This window comes from Hemiscyllium ocellatum, chromosome 10 (assembly GCF_020745735.1).
Source record: "Hemiscyllium ocellatum isolate sHemOce1 chromosome 10, sHemOce1.pat.X.cur, whole genome shotgun sequence".
In the NCBI taxonomy this organism is placed as follows: Eukaryota; Metazoa; Chordata; class Chondrichthyes; order Orectolobiformes; family Hemiscylliidae; genus Hemiscyllium; species Hemiscyllium ocellatum.
Window position 1 is genome coordinate 48,937,924 of NC_083410.1, and position 27,743 is coordinate 48,965,666.

A 27,743-nucleotide genomic window follows, 5' to 3' on the forward strand; every position below is an offset into this window, starting at 1 on the left:
CTAAGGTCACCCCTCAGCCTCCTGATCATTGTGGAGTTTCCTCCTCCAATGAGTTGTTTAATTGTCCACCACCATTCACAACTGGATGTGGCAGAACTACAGACTTTACATAAACCATTGTCACTTAGCTCTGTCTATCACTTGCTGCTTATGCTGTTTAGCATGCAAGTAGTCTTGTTTGGTAATTTCACCAGGTTAACACCCTCTTTTTAGGTATGCCTGATGCTGCTCCTGGCATGCCCTCTTGCACTTTCCTTGAATCAGTATTGATCTCTGGCTTGATGATAATCTTTACGTGGGGGAAATGTCAGGCCATAAGCTTGCAGATTATGCTAGTGCATGATTCTGCTGCTGTTGCTGGCCTACAGCACCTCATAGATCCCAGTCTTGAGTTGCTTGATCTGTTCAAAGTCTGTCCCATTTAACATGGTGATAGTGCCAGACAACACGTGAAGGTGGGACTTCGTCTCCACAGGTTTGCGTGGTGGTCACTCTTACTGATAGTCATGAACAGATGCATCTGTGGCAAGCAGACTGATGAGGATGAGGTAAAGCATGTTCTTCCTTCTTGTTGGTTCCTTTACGACCTATGTCCTTTAGGAGTCTTAATTCCATATTGTTCTTAAAATGAATTCAGGATTCAAACCTGGGTCCCCAGAACATTAGCTGAGTTTCTGAATTAATAGTTTACCAGCAATATCACTAAACCATTGCTTCTCCACTAGTAAAGAATGAAGGTATGGCTGCCACCAATGCAGTGATTGATGTTGAAGATGCAATACATCACAAGCAGGGAAATGCAGATATTTCACAAGGTTGTTGGTAGATGAGATGACAGAGATAGGAAGGGGAAAGGCCATGAAGGGATTAGAATATTATAATTTTATGATTGAGCTTTTGCACAACATGGAAGCGATATAAGCAGATGTTACAAAGAAATTTACAGAGTTTTGCTGAAACATGCCATCAGCAGAGATTGGCTGAATGTAAACATGATAGAATTCATGATCCCTGAAACATATCCCTCAGTACATCGATAATGATATTGGTTTGTATGTGTGTTCACTGATTTAAAAGGCATGGACTTCACACTGGAGTGAGGGGCTTTACTCTTGTTTTTGTTTCACTTGAGGATGGAGCTGCATGTGATGAGCTCCAGAGTTACCACAAAATACCCCCCATACTCAAGCCACAGGCCAATCTGCACCCTCCTTCTCCCTGCTCTCATCCATTGCCATCACTTCCATCCTTCATCTCCATCTTCCTCCTGTTATTTCCTTAAATCCATCTTCCTCTTTCCTCCCTCTACAGTTCTGTGTCTCTCCCTCCATCCCTCCCCACTCAATCTCTATCCTCATCTTCTCTCCCTCCAACCCACGTCATTCTCCTCTGCCCTCACTTTCTCTCCCTCCCTCCTCTATCCTTCAGAGCCCCTCTCTTCCTCTAACCACTTGATCATCTTTAATGTTAAGTGCTTCCATGTAAATGGATGCCCTTCAACTGCTGAGGCCTCTGTAAAGTATGTCTGAAATATAACACTGTTGCATTGTTTGAAATACAATGTTAACATATACATAACCAGCTCCCACAAGCAACAATGTGACAGTGATCTGATAATCTATTTTATGATGTTCCTGGAGAGGCAAATAATTGTCAGGAAACTGGAGATAACTGTCTTTCTCTCTGAAACTGTATGCTGAGAATTTGGCATCTACTTGAGAGAGCACATGGGGCTTCAATTTAACATCACACCTAAAAACAAAGCACCTCCAACAGTGCAACTATACCTCAGTACTGTGCTGAGCTGTCAACCTAGATTTTAAAGCTCAATCTCTGGAATCTAAATGCAGGATTCACTGAAAGCCAACAGGTACATAAATTCAGCCGCAGGAACACAAGGAAGTGGAAGTGATTTTATAGTTAAGTTTTGGTTAGACGCAATGCGCAGCTAGTTCTGAGCATTGCACCTCAGGAAGAATACATTGGTCTGAAGAGGTGGAGCATAGAGTCACCAAAACGTTCCCAGGATTAAAAATGTTGTGTCGGCTTGCATTCGCTTTGTTGTGAATACTGAGGAATAATTTAATTGATGTATTTAAGATGGTTGAAGAAATTATGAAAATAAATTATTTCTTTACGTGGCAGACTCAGAACAAAAGCAATTATGACTCCTCCGGTTGATGGGGACACAATATTGGACATAGAGTCGGAGCCAGTGGTAGTAGAGTTTGTTCACACAAACGAAAATAGGTTAAAAAAACATTGCCTGTACTGCGAGTGAAAAAGCTCGGTGCCCGAGGTTTAGCTCTTACTGTGAGGAAGTCCGCCGCTGCAAGGTGACAGTGACAATCGACGAACCCACTCATCTTACCCGGAGTAGAAAAACTAACGCACTTCCGTTTTTGTTGTCGCTCCTTACGCTGAGCACTTTGGGCAGTCTTTCCCTGATGCCCGTGCTTTTTATTCTGATGAGTTTTGGAGAAAACCATTGGATTAAATTTTCACAAAAAAAATAGCTGTCTGACTGGGATTGTGCATTCTGTACGCGATTTGAGACTGGTTGAATAATGAATCAGCCGGCCGGAACTGTTATGAGAGGTTGTGTTTCAGACGGGATGCAAGCGTGAGCGGGTAGAGGCGGGAAAGTGAGCTCGCGAGCCGGCGGTTTGAGGACTTGAACAACCCAACGGGGTGGCCCGGAGGATGGAGGCCCGGGTCGGCCGCGTGCGTTGCTCCTCGAAGCGCGCGGTTTTGGCCGCGCTCGAGCGTCTGACCGAGCCGCTACGGAAACGACTGAAAGACCTCCCGCAGGATGCCCAACAAGTGAGTGAAGGCGGAGGGTGGGGAAGTGGACTCGGGGGAAGGGCTGTAGGCGAGTGCACGGGGGGAGTTGGTGGATGGTAGAGGTGAGTGGACAGGGATTAGATTAGACTTACAGTGTGGAAACAGGCCCTTCGGCCCAACAAGTCCACACCGACCCGCCGAAGCGCAACCCACCCATACCCCTACATTTACCCCTTACCTAACACTACGGGCAATTTAGCTTGGCCAATTCACCTGACCCGCACATCTTTGGACTGTGGGAGGAAACCGGAGCACCCGGAGGAAACCCACGCAGACACGGGGAGAACGTGCAAACTCCACACAGTCAGTCGCCTGAGTCGGGAATTGAACCCGGGTCTACAGGCGCTGTGAGGCAGCAGTGCTAACCACTGTGCCACCGTGCCGCCCACTAAGAGGAGGGGGTGGTTTCGGATGTAGACCAGTGGAGAGGAATGGGAGGGCGAAAGAGGAGACGGTGCAGGTGAGTGGGGCCAGGGGAAGGACGGAGATAGTTTACGTGAGGGGAAAGGGCGGGGGGGGAGGTGTTGGTGTTGGTGAATGAACGAAGGTGGGGGTGTAGCCGAGTAGCCTGAGGGTGGGGATGATTGCTTGAATGGTGGTGCAGATGAGGAGAGAAGAGTCACTGGGGGAAGAGAGGGAGGTTAATAAAGAGCCAAGGTTGAACAAGGTTGGACTTAGAGATGATAGAATCCCTACAGTGTGGAAACAAGCCCTTTGGCCCAACAAGTCCACACCAGTCCTCCTAAGAGTTCTATATTTACTCCTGACTAATGCACCTAACCTGCACACCCCTTAACACTATGGACAATTTAGCATGGCCAGTTCATCTAACTCACACATCTTTGGTTTGGGGGAAGAAACCCATGTAGACACGGGGAGAACGTGCAAAGTCCACACATAGTTGGCCAAGGCTGGAATTGAACGGTGCTGTCACGCAGCAGTGCTAACCACTGAGTCACCGTATGGCCCTTTGGGAGTTAGAAGGGAGAGGTGTCACAGAAACAAAAAAATTCCAGGGAGAGATGGGGTAGTTCCAGAAAGTTGAAGGGGACCCTAAAGGTTTGGGGTTGAGTGGAGTTAGAGAGTTGAAAAGTGGAGTTAAGGGGGTTCCAGAGAGCAGTAAAGTGAGGAATGGGACAAAATATACCCGTGAGAGCAGATGAAGAGGGTTGATAGAGAGCTGAAGTGGAGAAGGAGATGAGGGCACTGTTGGGAGGCGATGTAATGGATGAGAGGGCAATGAAGAGTAGAATGCAGGAATATTAACTAAGTGAGGAAGTCAGAAGATGTTGGGTGCTTGAGGAAAGGAGAATATGGGCCTTGGGTTTTAGAGTAGACTTTGAGGGTTTTGGAAAGAAATGGGCCTGTGGACTTTGGCAGGGATGTTTTGGTCAGGTTGGAAATGGAGGAGGGGTGGAGAAGGGAAAAGCTGGTTGAGGACCAACTGTATCAATCAGCAAGTTGTCAGTTCACAGTATCACACACTCCTCTAGGTTGCTGTCTAATTTGCACATCATTGTGGGCATGAGATTTGGACTTAACTTTATCAAAAAATGCTAATCCTGTGTAATGAACTTAATTGACTTTGAACATAAATAATAATTCTGTTTTCAGATATTTGAGACTGCTGTTCAGGAGAATATCCTTGTCAATGGCCTATTATGGCAAGAAGTCTCAGAAGAAGATGAGCTCAAATATGGTATGGAATTAAATAAATTCAGTCCGATTTTCTTTGCAATCTCTAGATACTATCACATTTGGAGCAAATTGATGTGTTAAGGCAGTTGTTGCGCTTTCAGAAAAATCAAAACTTTCTAAAGCTGTCCGATTACATTTCCCCTGTGCAAGTTCATTGTTGCTTTTAAACAAATCTTGAAAAATGGATTTAGAGGAAATGGTGGTCTGAAATTATTTTTACTTAACCAATTAGGATAAATAAAGTAAGACCTGGAGGTTGAATGACCTTTGTAGCTGAATTCAGTTTATTGAAAAATATCACCTGTCATTTTTTTGTCAGAATATTCATCCAGATTGGGGCTCTAACTATAAATGGGCAGACATGTTTTATGTATGGTTAACGTTGTCACAAGTCAGCAGTCTTCAGCACAAATATGTTTTATTTATTAAGCTCAATCATAAAATTTTAAGACATTATTTGGCACAGAGAATGGATGCTATGGGTTATCACAATGATAATAGGGTCCATCATAGTCAGGTACCATCCATCTCTCACCACGCAGCCTCCAATTAGTAAGTTGCTTATGTGCTACAGTTGATCTGTTTTAGTGTGTCCTTGGAACTTGAGTGCCTTCTCAACAAGTAGATAGCATCCATTGCACAAGACAGGCAGGCAAGCAAACACCACAAATGAAAAGAAAGTTGTCAGGTCTGTGTACATGGAATTGAGTGACAACTTGAAGGTAGTCATTAAGGCACGCGAGGCAATTATGATTGACATGGAATTTGATCGACTAGTGTAAACACGTTTTCCATACAAGAGCAGGTCACTGAACAAAATGTTATATTAATCTGGCAGGGAAGAATTCAGTGGAAATGCATAAGCAAAGTGTGGATTCTGTTGGGAGAAGCTTGTTACTCTTCATAGTGGTGAGACCTGGACAAATATGTTAGAAAGAAGAAAAGGCTGAACTGCTCCCAACTTTGCTGTCTCTGATATATGGCACTTGGCAAGCCAAGGTGATCAATTCAGTTGTATTTATCGAGTACTAATTTGATCAGCACACTCAGGAAGTAAGACGTACCTGGACAATAAACTTCTACCAAAAAGCCTGCTGTACAGTCAGTTGCCACCGTGTTGCAAACCTGAGTGTCCCATGTCTGTGCTACAAAGGCAGCTGCAAGCAAGATATGTAGATGGTGGACACTGAAGCTGGCAACCACTCCCTCTCTATTGTGGGTAACCAGATATGAGGCACTGTTTTATTGCACATGGTGCTGATCTGATCCATTCCACAAAACTGCGCTGTGCAGTCACTTGAACTATCTTCCACTTCATCTAGATGTCTATGAAGGACTGTGTTTGCAGGAACACCATGTACAAACTCTGGATAAGGGGGGCAAAAACGCACTCAACGTTGCTCTTGACTTGATGGCCACCTTTGCGTGTGATTGCATCAAGTTACGCGTAGACCCTCTGTATGCAAACACCAAGTGTTACTATTTACTGAGGTTTTAGCTGTCCTTGGTGTTGTCATAGGATGCTCTTCGTAGTCAACCTTTCTGTATCACCAGTCCTTCGTGAAGAAATTTAAGAAAAACACCTTTGACCACATACCCATCAGGAATTAGTCAGCGTGTTGCATCTGAGACTCTGCGGTGAAAGGAGAGGGTGGATCCGGTCACGTGGCTCTATGAGCAGACTGTCAGTCATTTGGCAGAATGCCTCATCACCAGAACTTTCCAAATAGCATCATCATTGCTTGGCTGGTGGTGGGAATAGCATTACCTGTAAGAGTCGAGAGTGTGGTGCTAGAAAAGCACAGTAGGTCAGGCAGCATCCAAGGAGCAGGCGAATCTATGTTTTTGGGCAAAAACCCTTCGTTGGGAAGGATGCTGAGAGGGTGGTGAGATAAATGAGGGGGTGTGGGGCTGGGGGAAAGGTAGCTGAGAGTGCGATAGGTAGATAGCGGTGGGGGTAATAGTGATAGGTGGGAGAGGAGGGTGGAGCGGATAGGTGGGAAGGAAGATGACAGTTCATGAGAGCGTGCAGAGGTGGAAGATTGGAACTGGGATAAGGTGGGGGAGGGGAAGTGAAACTGGTGAAATCCACATTGATGCTGTGGGTTGGAGGGTCCCAAGGCGGAAGATGAGGCGTTCTTCCTCCAGGCATCTGGCGGTTAGGGAGTGGCGATAGAGGTAGCCCAGCACCTGCATGTCCTTGACGGAGTGGGAGGGAGAATTAAGTGTTTGGCCACGGGGTAGTGGGGTTGGTTAGTGCGGGTGTCCCGGAGATGTTGTCTGAAGCGCTCTGCAAGTAGGCATCCTGTCTCCCCAATGTAGAGGAGACCACATCATGAGCAATGGATACAGTAAATGACGTGGAAGTGCAGGTGAGACTTTGGTGAATGAAGAAGGCTCCTTTGGGGCCTGAAACAGAGGTGATGGGGAAGGTGTGCACACAGGGTTTGCAATTCCTGCGGGGGCAGGGGAATGTGCCAGAAGAAGAGGGTGGGTTGGTGGTGGGCATGGATGAGGGAGGTGCAGAGAGAATGGTTTAAGGTGTAGGTTTGCTCGCTGAGCTGGAGGTTTGATATCCAGACATTTCATTACCTGAGGGGTTGATAGATGGTATCTAGATCTATGTGTTTGTTTATGGTGTTGTGGTTGGAGTGCCAGGCCTCTAGGAATTCTCTAGCATGTCTTTGCTAGAGACAAAAAAAAATACAGTCTGCAGATTCCTCAAGAACAAACCACAACAAGCAGACCAAACACAATCAGAAACGCTAACCAACTTACCATACATCAAAGAAGTTTCAGAAATGACAGCCAGACTACTAAGACCCCTCGGAATCCTAGCAGCGCACAAACCCACCAACACTCTCAAACAAAAACTAACAAACTTAAAAGACCCAGTACAACCCATGGACAAAGCCAACATCATCTATAAAATTCCATGCAAGGACTGCCACAAACACTACCAAGGACAAACAGGAAATGACATCACCACAAACCCCAGGAATCCCATCCAGGACAAACATATAAATAGAAAGCAGGAAACAACAGCTTCGCTTCACTTGGAGGTCGCCACTGATGATGTTACCTAGCGTGGTAATGAAATGTTTGGATATCAAACCTACAGCTCAGTGAGCAAACCTTACACCCTAAACCTCAACCTGAGCTACAAACTTTGCAGAGGGAATGGTCTTTATGGAAAGCAGATAGGGGTGGGGAGGGAAATATATCTCTAGTGGTGGGGTCTGTTTATAGGTGGCAGAAATGGCAAAGGGTGGCAGAAATGGCAAAGGATGACACGATGATATACAGTGGTTGGTGGGGTGGATCCTTTTGTACGTCTGGTCTGTCTGCACCGCCGCATGCTGCCCTCAAAGTGGTGGCGGGGGTGAGTTTGAGAGGGCAGAGACTATCACCCATCTCCTGCTGAAATATGCCTTTGCAAAGGAGGTCTGGTGAGAGATGCAGTAGTTTGTGTCAAGGTTTGTCCCTACAGTTTTGTTACACAGGTCTCTGTGCTATGCAGCTCTGTTCCCTGGAACGCGCACAGAGACAAACATCAGCTGTGTACCATCAACTCTGTGAAAGACAGTCTTTAGTCTGCCCGAAACTTGTTTGTCTTCCAGAACAAAAAGTTGACCCTGACCGAATGTTGCAGACTGGCATGTTCCAAAGTCCAGGACTACATGCTGAGACGTGGAATAAAGCATGAGGCAGCTGCTGCTAAGGTGCAGTGGGAAAGACCATTGTCTGACGTCTTTCTGTTGAAGTTTAAATGGGTGTCTGTTCATTTATCGGTCCCTCCTGGTACCTCAAATACAATGTATATGTAAATGTATCTTTGTTCAAGTAAGAGACTTGTATCATCGATAGCCGTTGATGAGGTGTTGGAAAACTGGAGGTTGGTTAATGTGATGCTATTGTTTAAGAAAGCTGGTAAGGAAAAGCCAAGGAACTATAGACTAGTGACCCTGACATCAGTGACGAGCAAAATATTAGAGGGGACAGGATTTGCGCATATTTGGAAAGGCAAGGACTGAGTAGGGATGGCCAACATAGCTTTGTACATGGGCAATCGTATCTTACTAACTTGATTGAGGTTTTTGAAGAAGTGAAGAAGATTGAAGGCAGAGCCGTGGATGTTGTCTATATGGCTTTCAGGAAGGTGCTTAACAAGGTTCTCATAGTCCCAGGTAGACCAGTTAGCAAGGTTAGATTACAGGGAGAACTAGCCATTTGGATACAAAATTCACTTGAAGGTAGGAGACAGGGTGATGATGGAAAGTTGTATTTTTGACTAGAAGCCTGTCACGAGTGATGTGCTGCAAGGATCAGTGTTGGATCCACTGCTTTTTTTTTAAATCACTTTTGTATAAATTATTTAGCTGTGAATATAGGAGGTAGACTTAGGAAGTTTGCACATGACAACAAAATTGGTGTAGTGGAAGCCAAAAAGTTTACCTTAGAGTGTGATGGGAGCTCAGTCAGATGGGCCAAGGAGTGCCAGGTCTAGTTTGTTTTCAATAAATGTGAAGTGCTGCATCTGGGCAGGACTTATCCACTTAATGGTAAGGACCTGGGAAGTGTTGCCAAACAAAGTGACCCTTGGAGTGCAGCTTCATAGTTCCTTGAAAGTGGAGTCCCAGGTAGACACTGGAGTGAAGAAGGCATTAATACGCTTGCCTTTATTGGTCAGTGCATTGAGTGTAGGAGTTCGGAAGTCATGTTGTAGCTGTACAGAACATTGCTTAGGCCAATTTTGGAATTCTTTCAGTTCTAGTCTCCCTGCTATAGGAAAGATGTTGTAAAACTTGAAAGGATTCAGAAATGATTTACAAGAATACTGGGAGGGTTAGAGGATTTGAGCTATACAGAGAGGTTGAATAGGGTAGGGCTATTCTTCCTGGAGTGTCTGAGGCTGAGAGGGGACCTTTATAGAGGTTTATAAAAATCGTGAGGCATGGATAAAGTGATTATTTAAGGTGTCCCAGGTAGGGATTCCAAAACCAGAGGGCCTTGGTTTAAGGTGAGAGGGAAAGATTTAAAAGGGGCAACATTTTCATGCAGAGGGTAGTGTGTGTGTTTGTGTAGGGAACAATCTGTCAGAGGAGATGGTAGAGACTGATACAATTACAACATTTAAAAGACACCTGGATGGGCGCATGTATTGGAAGGGTTTAGTGGGATATGGGCCAAATGCATGCAAATGGGACTGGATTAATTTAGGACATCTGGTTGGCAGGGGTATGTTGGACCAAAGGGTCTGTTTCTGTACTGTAAATCTTTAGTCTGTTTGTGAGAATGTGTACAAGGGAGAAGCATGTAGGGAAAGAGTTAAGTTCTGAGTTTTGTGAAACAGAGGTTCAGTTGAGCATGACTCCGATCAGATAAGAACTTAGTTAACAATGGGTGCTGGAGGCAAGGGTAATGGGTTAACAAGGTGGAAAAACATTCCTTATGTAGAGCCATTTAACAAGATGAGGTAGCATTCAGAATGTAACACCAGTCAACAAAGTGAAAAGTATCCAATGTACAAATCCATTGTATAACAGTAAAGGGCTTAGTCTCTGCTATTGTTTGTAATGGTCATCTAAATAACATGTATATTGCCTTATCTGGATGCTCCTCCCTGTAAAATTACTATATAGTTCATTGAGAAACCTGTTCCTGTGCACATGGGCGATCGTTCTCTCTTCCCTCCAGGACCCGGAATAAGAATGAAGAAGGTAAAACTTTACTGTATCTCTGATCGTTTTGCTTTGACTAGGGGGAGGGGGGAAAACAGGATGGCATTTGGACAGAGTCAAGGACCTGGGACCTGCAATGTTTGTTCTCTTCATATCCTCCTGTACAGAACTGATCTGCATTTGTGACTGTGTATGTATGAAGATTTTTATGAATAAACTATATTTTTGAAATGTTGGAGCAAGTTGATACAAAAAATCTCTGTCAGAAGAAACAAAAGAGGCTGACATTTTGTTTAAAAAATGAATGCTAAAAGGTGACTTAAAGAAGTTCTAAAATTATGAAGAGGTATGGTAAGTGCTCAGAAAATGTTTGACTTGGAGAAGTCCAAAATTAAAAGCAACAAATAGAAGATAGTTGCTAATCCAATAAAGAACTCGGAAGAAATGCCTTTACCCAGTGAGTTGTTGTTTTGGGAAGATGCCTGTTGTGCATGCAAGAAGGAAAGTAATAGCAAATGCAGACTGAGTCGGAGGACTCTCATGTCCAGCAGAGGTAAGTTGAACATGACTGATCTATCTATGAAATTACTACTATTGATATCAAGTTAGTACATTTTAGTTACATTTTGAAAGTGAAGTAATTGCAAAAGGAGCATTAATACCAAATAGAAAATTAGAGAACAGAATTTGAGTTACCTGGTTATAATTAAATGCATTTGGGTGATGTTTGATTTATGTTGCTAATCAAAATGTTGAATTGGGTATCTCCCTAATATTTTGGAGTCTGGCTTGCTTAAATGCCTGAGTCCATCTAAATTGAATCTATTAACGTCTCCTGATACAATTCTGTTTTTTTAATGATCCAAAGGCAGATATGGACAACTCTGATCTTAACACTTCCGTGCCCCTTTTAATATTGTTTGCTATGCAAAATGAGGTTTCTCTATTCGTTATATCTATTCAAAACCTGATTTCAATAAGCTGGTTCGCCAATTATATTAATACAGATGGACCTGCTATAATACAAGCTTCGTTAAAGTGGATTCACTATAACACAAATTGACATTGTTTCTACACGTGAAATATTAAATTGTGTTGGCTGTAGCAATTACATCATAAACATTTTAAGCACTGTTTCTGAAGTGCGGTTTTTCTCTAATATGGGATTGCACAACAACACAACCATTGCATTATAGAAGAACTACCGATACCTTGCAAACAAAAATTTTACCCTTATTAAAAGCCTTGCACCCAACTTTATTTCCAGGTAGCGACGTAAGGGCTTTGGATGATGATTTGGATGAATGCATTAAAGAGACGGCCTCAAAACGTAAGCAGTTTCCAAGGAAGATTGTTGGACACCTTGCTAGGACCATGAAAGCAGAAAGGGAATTACTAGTATGTTTACTTTTATTTGGTATATTTATCTTGAAATTCAGTTTGTACTGATTTGCCCAATTATTCAGCTCCATGCTTTATATATGACAGTATCTAACTTATGTACTTGGTAAATTCAGTTACATGCTGTTGCTGAAACCAATGGTAGGAGATCTGCTTTAGTTTAGTAGTATAAATCCTTTCTACAACTTCATCGAAACATGTCAACCCTCCGAAATTACTGGAGAAGCTCCTCGGCGTAATGTTCCAGCCATAGCTTTCTCAGCTGTTTTATCAATGATCATTTCTCAATCATATGGTCAGAAGTAGAGATATCACTGACTTTTGCCATGTCCAGTACCATTTATAATTCTGTAGATACTGAAGCAGTTAGTGCTCGTAAACAGCAATACCTGAATAATGTTTAGGCATGGAGTAAGTCACATTTTTGCCCCACAAGTGCCAACGGGGAAGACAGTCATACAATGGTAAAGTCACTTAGCCGGGGTAATTCTCTGGGATGTGGGTTCAAATCCCACCATAACACGTGGTGAATTTTTTTTTTAAAAAACGGCAATTAAAACTGGCCTAATGGTGACCATCTAGCATTGTTATAAAAATGCATCTGATTCACTATTGTCCCTTGGGAAGAAGGTCTGCCATACTTACCTGGCCTGGCCTAGCCTAGCCTACATGTGACTGCAATATGCTTGACTCCTTAACTTCCCTCTGAAATAGTCCTATCTAGCCACTCAAACCAAGGAGCAATTCAGGATGGTCAATGAATGCTGTCTAGCTCAGTGAAGTACACATGCCATGAGCAATTTATTTAAAAAATGAGGAAATATCTCAGTTTCTGGTCAATGGTCAACCAGTATTCTAAATGTATAAATTCCCTAGCTGCAAGAGAGCAGGTAGGAGGCATGGAGTTCTGTAGCAAGCACTCTGCCTCTTGATTCTGCGCTGCCATGTATGGGAACACTACCATCTTCCAATCCATACACCACTTTGATTTTGAACTATAATAGTGTTCCTTTGTTGTGCTAAAGTCAAATGCCAAAATCCCGAAACCCCCTTCCTAACACTACTTTGTATGTGTATACCTGTACCAGCTGCATTACAGTTCAAAGAAGTGGTTTACCACTAGCTTTTTGAGAATAGTTATAGATGAGGCAATAAATGCTGACATCGAGAATGATGTGCATATACCTTGAAATTTTTTTTGAAAAACATGAAGATTCAGCACCATTGCCAAGATGTTTGCTTTTTGTTTCAAATGCACTTTGCAATTTCTTGACAGTGATGTTGGGGTGAACTTGACAACAATGACATAATATCTTTGCAACAGGCAAGATTGAAGCATTTACAATTATATGCACCACCTTTATTGCAAATGTGTTGTTCATGGATTTCATCTGATAGTTGTGACCTCCATCCCATGGTGCCACCATCCCCACCCACATGCTTTTTGTTTTTAATAGTAGTGAGGGATATACTAGAGTATAACTTCTCCTTCTGGTAGGTTTTCCTGACAATCCAATAGTTTTGTGGTTGCCAAGATAGCTAGTTGCTGCTTTTTCTAGATTTATTTAATTAACTCAAATTGCCTCTAGATTTCAAGTACTGACCCCTCAGTTATTCAGCTAGTTTCATAATCACTTTTACTGTACTTGACAAAGATTGTGAAGAACAAATGAATTTAAAAGAAAGAGATAATAAACAGGCAGTGTTTTTTCAAAAATCTGCATTTCCAAATTGGTGGGATGTGGTGGCCTAGTGGTATTATCACTGGACTATGAATCCAGATAATATTCTAGAGACAAGGATTGGAATCCAATTCGTTTTTAAAAATCTGAAATTAGGAGTCTAATTATAGCCACCAAACCATTGTCGACTATTGGAAAAACCCATCTGGTTCACAAGTGTTCTTCAGGAAAAGAAACTGCTGTCCTTATCTGGTCTATCATGAGTGTGACTCCAAGTCCATGGTGATGCGATTGACTGTCTCTTAATAGGGTAATTAGGGATAGGCAATAAATGCTGGTCTAGTCATTGACACCCATATCCTGTGAATACATTATTAAGAAAAAAAATTCAAGGTACAGGAAGTTGATATAATAGTAATTGTTATCTCATACAGCATGTAAAGCTCCTTTTACTCCTGATTTGTACTCTAAATCTGTCTATCATCTCAATGTGAAGGTAGGCATGTATAGCAAATCAGTGTTCAGTCTGTTTTGAAATGCCAATTTTCGCAGTTCACCAGGCATGCAAGTACTTCAATACTTAAGTCTGATTTGTCCCATAATACCTTAGTGTTGATAACCTTGCAGTTACTATGATAACAGAATCTGGCCTTTGTGTTATGAGCACTTTATACTTGTATAAAAGCAAACTGGTATGGTTGCTTTCAACTGTTACATGAAAGGAAGAATAAAAATATTTTTATACAATACATTGTTGACACCTGAAATGCTTTATCATTTATCAAAATAAGGAGGCAAAATTTTTAAAAAGAGGAGTGGTGAAACTTTTGTAAAACAAAGGTCTAGAGAAGTATGAGAGAGTTACAAGAAGACTTTGAGGACCAAGTCAACAGTTCTTTCAGGAGCCATGTTATGGACCAAACCAGAATACATGCACGCATACACACCATCCGTTATGGAGCTAGCCAAGACCCTAACTTGCTTTCTCCACTTTATTTCCAGATACAATTCAATTGATCGACCACTAAGCTTTAATCAAAATCCATTTTATTCTTAAAACAAAAACAAAATACAGCAAGAAGAATTAGCAAAGCTTGACTCCATTGAAATGCTTGACAAAATTATGTATTCTTTAACTAATAATCATCATCTGTTGCAACTCGACAGCATCCTACAAATGCATCCTTAGAAAAGGCAATTCACCGACATGTTTAAGGTTCTCATATGCTCTCTGTCTCCAGTCTAGGAGAAAGAAGAATCTTTCCCTTTTAATTTTTAAGAAGCCTCGCGTCTTAGACTTAAACAAAGAACTCAACTTTTAGATTACTTACTTACAGTGTGGAAACAGGCCCTTTGGCCCAACAAGTCCACACTGTAGCATGCCCAATTCACCTGACCCACACAGCTTTGTGGCTGTGGGAGGAAACCGGAGCACCCGGAGGAAACCCACGCAGACACGGGGGAAAAAGTGCAAACTCCACACAGTCGGTCACCTGAGGCGGGAATTGAACCTGGGTCTTGGCGCTGTGAGGCAGCAGTGCTAACCACTGTGCCACCCCAGCAACCTTATCAACGAGCTGTAATCAAAATTTCCTGGGTCTGTGTGAGCCCTGACCCTACCCATTAATGATTCTATGTCTTATATTTTAAAAAAACACCCAGTGAGAACTCAAAATTGTTTATCAATTACCTGTCTGAAGGAGACATTTTAGTACCATTGTGACAATATCCATCTGCAAGAGAAACAGGACAGAATACATCTTTTTAATGTCACAGTACCATCATAGCTGGTGTAAGCACAATGCAACAAATGTCTCAAGCTGTACGGTTCTCAGTAGCTCATAGGTATGCCATTAAAAGGTCTGCGACAATTATGGTTCAATCTGCAGGATCTTGAAAGTTAACCAGAGGAGTGGGGCGGTGTTTGATTCTAATATAAATATTTGAACCCATTTTCTATAATAATATATTTCATTTTGTGCAGAAGCTATATCAGCCTGCGGTAATGACCCAATTAAAAACAGAAGTTCATCCAGAACAAGGTAAGCAAGTGAAAATTTTCTTTCAAAGTCCAAGTACCTTCTCTAGTTAACTATGCTGAACTCACTGAATTGCAACCCAATTAATACATTTGTTTTATTTGGAAAAATTAAAAATGGACGTGAGCTGTCTTTGTGCACTTGTCAACCACCTGAGACCATGTATTGTACATGATTAGCTTTTAAAGGCACTACCTTTCTCCTTCCTTCATTTGAGGAGGAAAAGGATTCAGATACCCAGCAGCTCCCTGTGCAATAAGAGCTGAAATCAAAAATTTCAGCAACTTACTTTTTTTATATATAGTTACTTTAACATTCCTATTGTGTAACGTTTGGCACCAATCACAAGGAATAGTAGGACAGATGATTAAAAAGTTTTAACAAATAAATTTTATGCAGTGTCTTAAAAATATTACATCTTTTTTTAAACATGGTATTTCAGAACCTCAGCTCTAGGAAGTTGAATGCACAACCTATAATAGTGCAGAGTAAATTGAGAAAATGGAAGTGGCCAGAATTGGAGATTTGTAGGATTGAAGAAGGAGAGATATGAGATTGTGGAGGGCCCTTGAAGACTAGGATGATCATTTTAGATTGACTGTCTGCAAGGTCCTTAATGCAAGAAGATGGGCTCAGAGTTATGCTGCAGAAAACCATCTGGTGTAGGTATGAACTGAAGCCAATCATTATCTGGTTTTAATAAGCATTTATTTGGAGCTCCACATTACAAACAAGTATCTCTTAACTCAACAACCATAGTTTCAGACTGTTATTCTTTATACTACTTTTATAAAAACACAGCCTGTTAACTAACAAAAAAAAATCAATCTCTTCAGACATGTCAGCAAAATAACTCAAGGATAGGTGGAACTGTGAAGCTGGACTTTCTGGCCCAGGGATGAGAATACAATCTCTATGCTACAAGAGCCCCCAGCAGCATATTTAAATGGTCAGAAGGGAATTGCAAGTTAATGCCTACCACCTGCATGCAACTTAATAAACTATGATGCAGTTACAACATTACAGTGCTTGTGTCCTCTGAATCAAGAGTCCCAATTCCCATCTTCTCCAGAGGTGTGTCATAACATGTTTGATCAGAGTAATTAAAATAGCTGTACTTTTGCCTAACAAATCTGAGGGCTCTTGTGGTAGTGTCCCTACCTCTGAGCCACAAGTCCTGGGTTGAGCACCCACCTGCTTCAGAGATGTGTAATAATATGTCCTAATTGGTTTATTAGAACCTGTCTACAGTCTGCACAGGTGATTGGTGACCAGGAGTTAGGATGAGTTGTGAGATGGGCAACAGAATTTTGAATTAGCTCAAGTTAACAGAGTAATGATGGCCAAGATACTATTGAAATAGTTGAGTAAAATAAGCTATTACTTTTAATTAAATAATGCTGAACCCCCATTTATTGTCCATGCATAAGGGACCTTAAAGGTATTGAGAGCTATCTTGAACCACTACAGTCTATATAATATAGTAGATCTAGTGTTGTTACAAAGGGAACTCCAGTGCTTTAACCCAGAAGGCGATGGAGTGGTGATATGGTTCAAGTCAGAATGGTGTGTGGTCATGTTCCCATGCATCTGCTGCCCTTGTCCTTTGTGCTGGTAGCAATTGGGAATTCAGAAGGTACTGTCAAACAAACCTTGCTGCATCTTTGCAGGGCATCTTATGGATGCTATATTCTGCAGCCACTGAGCATAGTGATGGAGGGAGTGACTGTTGAAGATAACAATGGGCAGACTGTAAAGTGCACCATTTTGTTCTGGTTGGAATTGAATTTTTTTGAGTATTGTTGGCGCTGATTTCATCCAGGCAAATGGAGATTATTCCATCACATTGTTGACCTGTGCCTTTTCTATGTTGGAAGGTTTTGAAGAGTAAGGAGGAGAGTTTCTTGCTATGTCCTCCTTTTATAGACTCAGTGCTTATACGGTTGATCCAGGTCCATCCCACCCCAAGGTTTCAGCCATGGGAAGGCCATTCAATGTTGAGGATAATGCTTAAATTCTCCCTTGATGAAGATGGTCATTGCTCAGTACATGTGGTGTAAATATTACATTCCACCTGTCAGCCCAATTCTGGATTTGTTTTTTCCAGCCTTGCTGTATTTGGATATAAGCTGCATCAGGAGCTGAGGAGTTGTGAATGACACTGAATGTTGTGCACTCATCAGTGAACATGCTCACCACTGACCTTGTGTTGGACGAATGGTTGTTAATAAAGCAGCTGAAGATGGTTGAGCCTGTGAATCTATGCTACAGGTGTTTCTCAGCAATATCATGTGGCTGGGATGGTTGATCTCCAACAACCACAACGATCTTGCATGATACTAGGTTTGATTCCAACCATTGGAGAGTTTTCCCCAATTCCTCTGGACTCTGATTAATTAGAACTCCTTAGTGTCACTTACTCAAATGTTGCCTTGATGTCATGAACATTCGCCTTCACTTCCCCTCTTGAATTAGGTACCCAATATCCCGTGTGCCAGCATTCAGCTGGTTTGGTTCAATGCATTTCATATATCCTCAAGAAGTGGCTTCAGGCATTGGATACTGAAAATATTATGAACTCTAGCAACATTCTTGCAAAGTTACTGAAATTGTTTGCTCCAGAAGTAGCGCACTTTTTTTTTAACCAAAGTTATCGTAAAGGAAGGAGCTGAGTGGGCATCATAGAACTCAAACTGAACAAAAGTGCACAAGTTATTGTTGATACCACTATTGGCATTTATCAATTTACTGATAATTGAAAGTAGAGTGATGGGTGGTAATTTGGTAGCTTGGCTTTGTCCAGCTTTTTCTAGATACAATATGCCTGGGCAATTTTTCATTTTGCTGGCTACGCACCAAAATTGTAACTGTGCTGTAACTGCTTGGCTCAGAGTGTGGCTCGTTCTGGAGCACAAGTCTGTGCATTTGCAAAAATGTTGACATTTGTTATGCTAAAGACCTCTGGGACAATGAGATGGATCATTCATTTGAATCATCTGGCTAAGGATTCTCGCACTGCTGGGCGAGATGGGACTTGATCTTCTTAAGGACTGTATGATCGTCATTCCTACATGACTATCGCCAACATATCTGCTGAGGTACATTGGTGAGAATGAGATCAAGTAGGTTTTTCCCTTCTTGGTTCCCTTGCCATCTGCCACAGGCTCTGAGACTTGGTCCACTCAGTTAATAGTGATCCTACTGAGCCACTCTTGGTGATGGGCATTTGAAGTATCTCCACCCAGAGTTCATTCTGTATCTTTTGCTGTCCTCCAAGTTTCTTCCAATGTCCAATATGGAAATGTACTGATCAGCTAATGGAGAATGATCAGTAAATATCTGGAAAGCTGTTTTACCCTTGTTTTGACATGATTGCGTGAGGCCTCCTGGGTCTGAAGTTGATGTTGAGGTCTCGAAAGACAATACCGTCCAGACTGTATATCACCATGTTACCTCCTACAAGTAATGCAAACCATACTTGGATAGTGATGGGTGATAACTGGGACATTAGCTACAACGTGTATGATTTTCATTTTAGAATTTCTTTCGGAAGTAACGGTTTCTGATGTTAAATAGATTCCAGGTAGTCCATTCAGGGTTATTCTATTTTGACTTTGTTTCTGTAGTAGTTCAGAACAACTGAATAGCCTATTAGGCTGTTTCAGAGATTTAAGGGTCAACCATATTGATAGGGGTCTGTAGTCTCATGTAGCCCTGAGCAGGAAAGGATGTCTGATTTCCTTTCATGTTAATGTACCTGATGGACTGTCATTAAAACTATTAGCTTCATAGTTGCCAGTTACTGAGTCTAGCTTTCAAATCCAAATATTTAAAACATTGATTTATTTTTGCCTTCATCAGCTGAAGGCATGGGATTTAAGCCCATCTTCTTAGGCCTTTGTACCGGTCCTTTGTACTACTCTCACAACTGGTCGTTATTCTTCCATTACAGCTATATGTCTACACATGAGGTATTAGAGTCAGAAATATACAGCTTTGAAACAGACCTTTCCATGCTGACCAGATATCCTAAATTAATCTAGTCCCATTTGCCAGCATTTAGCCCATATCCCTCCTTAAACCCAATCTACTCATCTACCATCCAGATGCCTTTTAAATGTTGTAATTCTAAATCCACCACTTTCTCTGGCAGCTTATTCCATACATGCACTACCCTCTGAGTGGATAAAGTTGTCTCTTAGGTTCTTCTTAAATCTTTCCCCTCTCACCTGAAACCCATGTTCTCTAATTTTGGACTCCCCTACCCTGGGGGAAGCTTTTGACTATTCACCCTATCCATGCCACTTATAATTTTGTTAACTTTGATAAGGTTACCTCCAACACTCCAGGGAAAATAGTTCCAGTCTATTCAGCCACTCCCTATAGCTCAAACCCTTCAACCTGGAGGGTGGCTGTATTGGAGCAAAAAGTCCAAGTGGAGGTGTGAAAATGAAAATGGGGCACTAAAGGAAGTACTGTACTTTGTCATACTGTTCTTCCCTTTGCAACTGCTGTTTTTGGAACAGTATAATAATTTTTTGAGTAAGCTTAATATATAATTATTTCAAGTACAGAGCATTGAGTACTGTCTCTGACCTGTCAAAGGTATAGTGATAAATTTTTTAGTTTAACAAGTGGTTTTGAACAGGCTATTTCTTAATTTAGATATAACTTTAATCCTAATGGGTTAAACTGATAATTATGGAGTTCTGTTTGATTTATTTTTAGGGTCAGGAACTACTTAAAGGATTAAATATACCCGTAGAGTATTGAGCGGGATAGATAATGTTTTATGGAAGGATTTGCAATTGACACTTGGTCCTTTTGCATAGTTAATGACTTAGATGACTGGTGAGTTATCGCTTAGTTTGTAAATGACAAAAATAGGTAAAAAAGCAAGTAGTGGAGATAACACAATGAATCTGTGAAATGATGTGGAAAGATTTTAACTGAATAATCTTGGCAGCTGGAATATAATGTGAGAAATGTGAGGTTACCTACTTTGGCATGAAGAATATAGGAGATGAATATTCATTAAATGGAAAATGACTGAAAGCTGTGGTCCAGAGACTCTAAGGTCCTAATGCATGAATCACAAGGTATTCAAGATCAGTGGGCAATACGAGTGCTAAATGGAATGTTGGCCTTTATTCCAAATAAAGCAGAAAAATAGAAGAGTCTTGTTAAAATTGTAGAAGGTGCTAATTGGACCACAGCCGGAACACTGTAAACAGTTTTATTTTCCTCGTCTAAGCAAAGGTATACTGGCATTGGACGCAGACCAGAAAATGGCCACTAGGTTGGCGAGGGGTTTTTGTGTAAGGAGAGGTTGAGTAGGTTGTACTTTTTTATGGGAGGGTCTAGGACTAGAAAACATAATCCAAGTGAAAGTAGCCTCCCATTTATGATAATGAAGAGGAATCTCTTGTGAGGTAAGTGCATCTGTGGAATTTTTTGTTGAAGAGGACAGTCAAGGCTGGGTTGTTGACTATTTTGGCAGCTGGACTGGAGATTTTTCTAATCATTAAGGCAATTTGAGAATTATGGAAATAAATCAAGAAAATAGAATTGAGGATATTCAAGTCAGTCATGATTTAATTAAATAGTGGAATAAACTTGAAGGACCGAATGATTTCTATATTTTTATATTCATTTACTTATGAGGGCAGTGCTGACTCGGCCAGTGTTTATTCCTGATCTCTACTTGCCCTTGAGAAACTGGTGAACTGTCACCTTTGAACCACTGCAGTCCATTTGCTGTCGATAGATCTACAATGCTAGTGCGAAATTCCAGTGATACTGAAAGAATGGCTATATTTTCAATTCTGGATACTTAGTGGCTTGGATGAGAACTTATAGGGGGAGGGGGGGTGTGTGGTGGTGCAATGTATCTGCCTCCTTTTACCTGTCTAGGTTGTAATGGCCATATACTTGGAAGGTGCTAAGGGGCCTTGGTGAATTTCTGCAGTACATCCTGTCAGTAATACACCACTGTCATTGAGCATCGATACTGGAATGAATGCTGTGGTGCCAATCAACAGGGTTGCTTTGCCTTGAATGGTGTTGAACTTCTTGAGCATTCTTGGAGCTGCACTCATCCAGGCAAGCAGTGAATACTCAAATACACTACTGAGTTGTCTTTGAGATAATTACAGGCTTTAGGGAGTCAGGAAGTAAGTTACTTGCTGCAAAATATGTAGCCTCTGTCCTGTTCTTGTAGATATCGTACTTATGTGAGTAGTTTTGTTCAGTTTGTAATTGTTCACAGAATCTCTCTCTCTCTCACTCACACTCACACTCTCACTCACACGTACTTAGTAGTGATGAAGCCTTTGAATGCCAGTGGGTGGTGATTAGATTTTCTGTTTTTGGAGATGCTCGTTGCCTGGTATTTGTGTGACATGAATATTATTTGTCAGCCCAAATCTGGATATCCAAGTCTTGTTGCATTTGGGTGTGGCCTGCTTCAGTATCTGAGAAGTTGCAAATGGTGTTTAACATTGCGCATTTGTTAGCGAAGATTCCCATGATAGTAGACCGAATTTCTTGGAAACAGCTAAAATGGTTGGGCCCAGGGCCCCGAGGAACTCCCTGTAGACATATCCTGAAGTTGAGATGACTTGCTTCCACAACCATTTTACTTTGTGCCAGGTGTGACTCCAAGCTGTGGATAGATTTTCCCCCTTTTCCCATTTGACTCCAGTTTGCTAGACCTCTTTAATACCACACCCTATTAAAAGCAGCCACTCTCATTTTACCTCGAGTTCAGCTGTTCTGTGCTTTTATGAAGTCTGGAGCTGAGTGGTCCTCGCAAAATCCCAACTGAATGTCAGTGAGCAAGTAATTATTAAGCAAGTACTGTTCTGCTTCTATGTCTTCGAGTTAATTTTAGAATAATCCTGAGCTATGCTGATTATCAATTTATGTTGGTACTTAATAATACTTTGTAACATATTTGCAAATGCACTTTTAATAGTATCCAAGGAGAAGGAGTTGGTGAAAATTGCATCAAATATTTCTCGAGATATGAGTGACATTATGAAGGTAAGCATTTCAGAGCAATTTGTATATTAATTATTCATCTAAATAAAGGAGGTTCAACCATTCACTTTAATAAATTTCCAAAGTTTTAAATTATTGAACTGTACTGAATGTTTTGGGGAAATATTTGGTAGTTTGTTCAAGCCTTTGAACAAATCGCCCTACCTTGCCTGGTATGAGGTCTTGAATATCCAATAGTACTATTTTTATAAATTTCTTCAGTACTTACTTGGCGCATTATAATACTGCACTATTAAAAGTGTTTGCATTGTTTTTTAAATTAGTCTTAAAGTGACTGTGTGGTCACATACTTGTATCCACTGTAGTTTGTATACATAGATCCTTGTATGTATTTTCTTTAAAAAGGCTTTCAAATGTTGTCTATTGAAATAATAGAAAAAGAGAACTAGGAACAGGCCATTTGACTACTTGAGCCTACTTCACCTTTCAGTATATGGCTGATCCTCTATCTCAATACCATACTCTTGATTTGTCTCCATACCCCTTGATGCCTTTAAAGCTTCGCTCTCTTGAATATACGCTCATCTAGTCTCCACGGACTTCCATGGGAGTGAATTTCGCAGGTTGACTGACACCTTTTTGAAGAAATATTTCCTCATCTCAGTCCTAAATTGACTACCTTGTATTCTAAGACTCTGACCTCTGATTCTAGATTTCCCAAACATAGGAAACATCCTCCCTGCATCTAGTTGGTTTAGTCATTTTAGTTGGTTGATCCCTTTTTATGTGTTCACACTTCCTAAATAATGCTGTACCTTTTTTGTTATTCACACCAAGGTGTACAATTTCACAGTTATCCATGTTCTTCTATATCTGCCATGTTTGCTTTTGCACACAACTTGTTCAAATCATCCTGAAGCCTCCTTACATCCTCTCAACTCTCAATCCCATCTAGCTTTGTGCCATTAGCAAATAGGGAAATATTACATTTGGTTCCCACATCATTTATATATAAATGACTTGGATGCAATATATATTTTGTGAATAGCTGGGTCTCAAGCATTGCTCCCTATGGTGTACCACTAGTCACTACCTGAGATCCAGAAAAAGATTAATTTATTCCCACAGTTTCCATATCAGTATGTTAGCCCCAATGCCACGTGCTTTAATTTTGCCTACTAACCTCTTTTTATAATAGGACCTTATCGAAAGCTTTCAGGAAATCCAAAAACACATTACCTGGTTCTCCCTTACCTCCTCTTCTAGTTCCAGCCTAAAAGAAACTCTGGTAGATTAGTTGAGCATGATTTCCTTTTCATAAACCCATACTAACTATATCTAATCCCATTAATGTTTTCCATGTGTTTTGTTAACACATCTTTTATAATAGATTCTAGTATTTATACACTACTGATGTTAGGTTAACTGGTCTGTTTTTTTCCTCTTTCTTTTAAAGAATAGTAGGGTTACATTGCTACCCCGCAATCTATAGGAATTGATCCAGTCTGTAAAGTTTTGGAAGATGACCACCAATTTACCTAATATTTCAAGGGCGACTTCCTTTAATACTCCAGTTACAGATTATCGGGTCCTGAGGATTTGTCAGCCTTTAACCCCATTAATTACTAATCTTTATATAACGCTGATTTTCTTAACTTTTACTATTCCTAACTTCTCTAATATTTCTTGGAAATTATTTGTGAAGACTCAACCAAAATGTATTCAACTCTTCTGCCATTTCTTTGTTTCCCCATTATAATTCCCGCTTTTGACTGTAAGGAATCTACATTTCTCATCGCTAATCTTTTCCTATTCACATATTTATAGAAGATATTAGTCAGATTTTATGTCCATACAAGTCAGACATTATTCACCGCCTTTTCAAACTTTTTGTCCTCTGTTGAACGTATGAACTAGAAGCAGGTGTATGCAATTCACTCTGCTCCACCATTAAATGCTCCACTTTCTTGCCTGCTGTCGAGAACCCCAGTTCAAGTACTAATTTAAAAATCTATCCATCCCCTTAAATTTACTCAATCCTGGCTTCCGCCATGGCCTTAGGTTGTGAATTCTCCAGGTCTGCTGAATTCTAACTTGCTTCCAGTCTTCAGGTTTGCTGCTTTTTCTCGCAATTTGTTTCTCCTCTTCAGACCTCCCATCAGCCATAATTTATTTTGTAAGCCATAGTCGAGCCACCTTTCCTGTTCTATTTTTGTGCTGGATTGGAAAGAATAATTGTCATATATGCATGTGTTCTTTAAATATTAGCCGTTACCTATCCACTGCCAATCCTTTAAGGTTTTCTCAATTTAATATCGCCAACTTGCACTTCAGGCCATCATAGTTCACTTTTATTTAGATTCCGGACCCCAATTTCAGATTCAGTGACATGCCCCATCTTAATAAATAATTTTGTCATTTTATCATTGCTCTTCTGCAATGGATCTAGGACAAGAAGAATGTTGATCCTTTCTCATTACGTAATACCCAATCTAGGGTAGCCCGCTCTCTAGTCAGTTCTTCAAGATATTATTCTTAAAATATGGACACCACTAAAACACATTCACTCCAGGAAATCATCCTCTGTTATTTGCTAATTTGGTTTGCCCAATCTATGTAGGTTAAAGTCACCTGTGATTACAATTATACCCTTATGGCATGCATCTCTAATTTCCTTTCTCTGTCTACAGGCAAATGCAAGAGAAAATCCCCAACATTGTTTCTGCCCTTGATGTTTCTTAGTTCCACCTGAGCAGAATCCATATCATTATTTTATGAGCCAATATCCTTCCTCATTGTGGGCATGGAAGATCCTTTACGAATAATGCTTCCCATACCTTATTTCCTTACTTGCCTGGCCTGCCTAAATATTGAATACTCCTGGATGTTAATTTCACTACCTTAGTTATGCCTGTGTAATTGCAGCTTTATTATAAACTGTATATCTATTTGTGCTATTAATTCATCTGTCTTACTGCCAATGCTCCACACATTAACATGCAGTGCCTATAATTTTGCTCATTTAACCTTATTAGTTGTCTTTATTTTGCACTATGACACCATTTGGTTCTTGTTCTTGTTTTTTCTGCCTATTTTTGGACTATTGTCTTTGATTTCTATCCTTGGGTCTAACATCTCTGACTCCATGCTCAGGTTCCCATTCCCCTGCTATTGTAGTTTAAATCCTTCCTGACAGTATGAACAAACAGCTCCCCCTTGCAAAGATATTTGTCCTGTTCCTGGTTCTGTCCAGATGCAACTCGTCCTGTTCGTAGTAATTTCATCTTTCCCAGAACCAGTTCTGGTATCCCACAAATCTGAATTTTTTCCTTTATGACACTTCTTCAGCCACATGTTCATTGAGTATACCCTGTTATTTCGACACTTGTCAGGATGTATCACTGGGTAGCAGTTCTGAGGTCCGACTTTATAGTGCGTGCTAACTTCCTAAACTCCTCTTGTGCAATTTAATCCATTTTTCCACTTTTATATCATTGGTACTGATATGTGACAACCATTTAGTAGTTTACTCTCCCTCTTCAACATGCCCTGCAGCTTCTCCCAGACATCCTTGATGCTGCTACCATGGAAGTAATATACCTTTTGTGGAGTCTCTCTCTTGCAGCACCAAACCTGTCTGTTCTCCTTACTGATGGGCAGTAAACAGATGCTCAATATTGCCATGCCTCAAGAACAAGAAAAATTTTCTGTAAATTCTTTTGAAATGTAGGTGAATAAAGGCTTATTAAAAATGGTTGACACCCATCCAACTGCGCCAGTGAGAAAGAAATGGCTTCAGGAAGATACGACAATTGAGTTTGGTCTGGCAGTAAAACTTCAAGTTAGATTATGCTTAATTTTGGGAAAGTTGAACAGCAAGTGGTTTTTAATAGCCAGATGTTTACAGCTATATAACCAATGGATTATCTCGCAGAATATTAAGTCTGAAGGTCTTTGAAGGATTTCCAAGAATGTTCAGTTTGTTAATCTAATCTTTTTGCAGGAGAATGTAATTGTGATGTGCAAGAACTAATGTTAATGCAATTTTGTTCTCCCAGCATTTACCAACATTTATGGAGAAAGCTGAAGGACTTTTGCAAACTCTAACTCTTGTTCCCATTATGAAGCAATCCCAGACAAACAAAGCAATATTCTCAACCCCCACAGAGATGTGTTTCCAAAATAGCAATGAACAAACTCTGCTGCTTGGAAAATCTGATGTCACTCCCATAGAAACTGAAAGAAAATTGAAGAGTCGTAAGTCACACAAAAGTAAAGTACATTCTTCCATTAATCGAAGATATCCAAAGCGAAGACTGCATCTTGGTCAGTAATCCTGCAAAATATTTAGTGGCAACAGATAGCTTGTACGTTAATAGCATGGGTTTTTTTTTTAGTATTTTTAGCCAGGTTTGGCGTAAAGTTCGATCGTTGGCATCTCAGTTTGGAACTGCTTAGAGTACAGTCCACAAAGGTATTTATCCAAAATTGTTTATTCATATAAGAATGTATACTAATAATGTCCAGCCCTGAGGAAAAGTCTTAACGCGAGAAAATTAATTAGATTTGAGAATTGTTTGAATAGATGAAACCTAAAACACATTTGTCACCTAATTTGCAAGAGAGTTAATCTTGTTCAGATTTTTGTATTTCAGAATCTGACTCAATATTGTTTAATGTTAGAGTTCCATTCCTGTTTTAGGACTAAAACCCCCAGAAAAGATTTTTAAAATTATGTATAAATAGCTTGATTTTTTTTTGTAATCGTTACTTTTTTCTCTGCTTTCATTTAATTTACTTTGTATTGAAATACTAGATATGTTCATTTAAGAGCAGTCTATAATTGTGACTGTCAGTTACTTCACATCTAACAAATAATGACTCCATTAAAAAGAACTTGTATAAACATTGCATGGAAAATGAAATGGAAATGAATTTGTTATATAAATGGGCAGTGAAATGTGAATAGTTGATTGGCCACTTCTAATTATCTTGTGTAAGATAAGTTTTTTTTTAAAAGTGTGGAATAACACATACCTACTGGTTCTTTGAAAATTGTAAACTTCAAATTGTAAATATCCAATGTCTATCTTTGAATGTTTCTCATAATTTTAAATAAACTTAAGATACATATATATTGTCAAACTATATTTTTCTTAATTAAAATCTGGCAGACTTTTCATGGCACTTTTCTAGCAGGAACAATGTAGCTTTTTCTAACTTATTCATGGTATGAGAGAATCACTGATGGGTCCAGTATGTTTTGCACATTCTTTAACTCAGTTGAGAATTTGGTAGTGAGCTACCATAATGAACTCATGCAATCTAATGTGGTGCAGTTGCACCTACAATGCTCTTAAAGGGGCGACAAAGTTCTGACCCAACAATGGTGAAAG

At 40.5% G+C, this 27,743-nt stretch overlaps 2 protein-coding genes across 4 annotated transcripts in view; one reads left to right on the forward strand and one right to left on the reverse strand.

The window, feature by feature from the left end:
• LOC132819413 (putative deoxyribonuclease TATDN3) overlaps positions 1–2,504 on the reverse strand; it is a 51,942-nt gene extending 49,438 nt beyond the window's left edge. For all 3 annotated transcript variants that reach the window (XM_060830900.1, XM_060830899.1, XM_060830898.1), the window contains exon 1: positions 2,313–2,504. In XM_060830900.1, the coding sequence (XP_060686883.1) occupies positions 2,313–2,489 (177 nt within the window). In that variant the 5' untranslated portion in view covers positions 2,490–2,504. The remainder of the gene's footprint in view (positions 1–2,312) is intronic.
• Positions 1,984–27,449, forward strand: nsl1 (NSL1 component of MIS12 kinetochore complex). Its single transcript, XM_060830901.1, has 6 exons — positions 1,984–2,823; positions 4,459–4,543; positions 11,491–11,621; positions 15,291–15,348; positions 22,322–22,389; positions 26,406–27,449. The coding sequence occupies exons 1-6, from the start codon at positions 2,704–2,706 to the stop codon at positions 26,679–26,681; spliced, it is 738 nt and encodes a 245-aa protein (XP_060686884.1). The 5' UTR covers positions 1,984–2,703; the 3' UTR covers positions 26,682–27,449.
• The last annotated feature ends 294 nt before the right edge of the window (positions 27,450–27,743 follow it).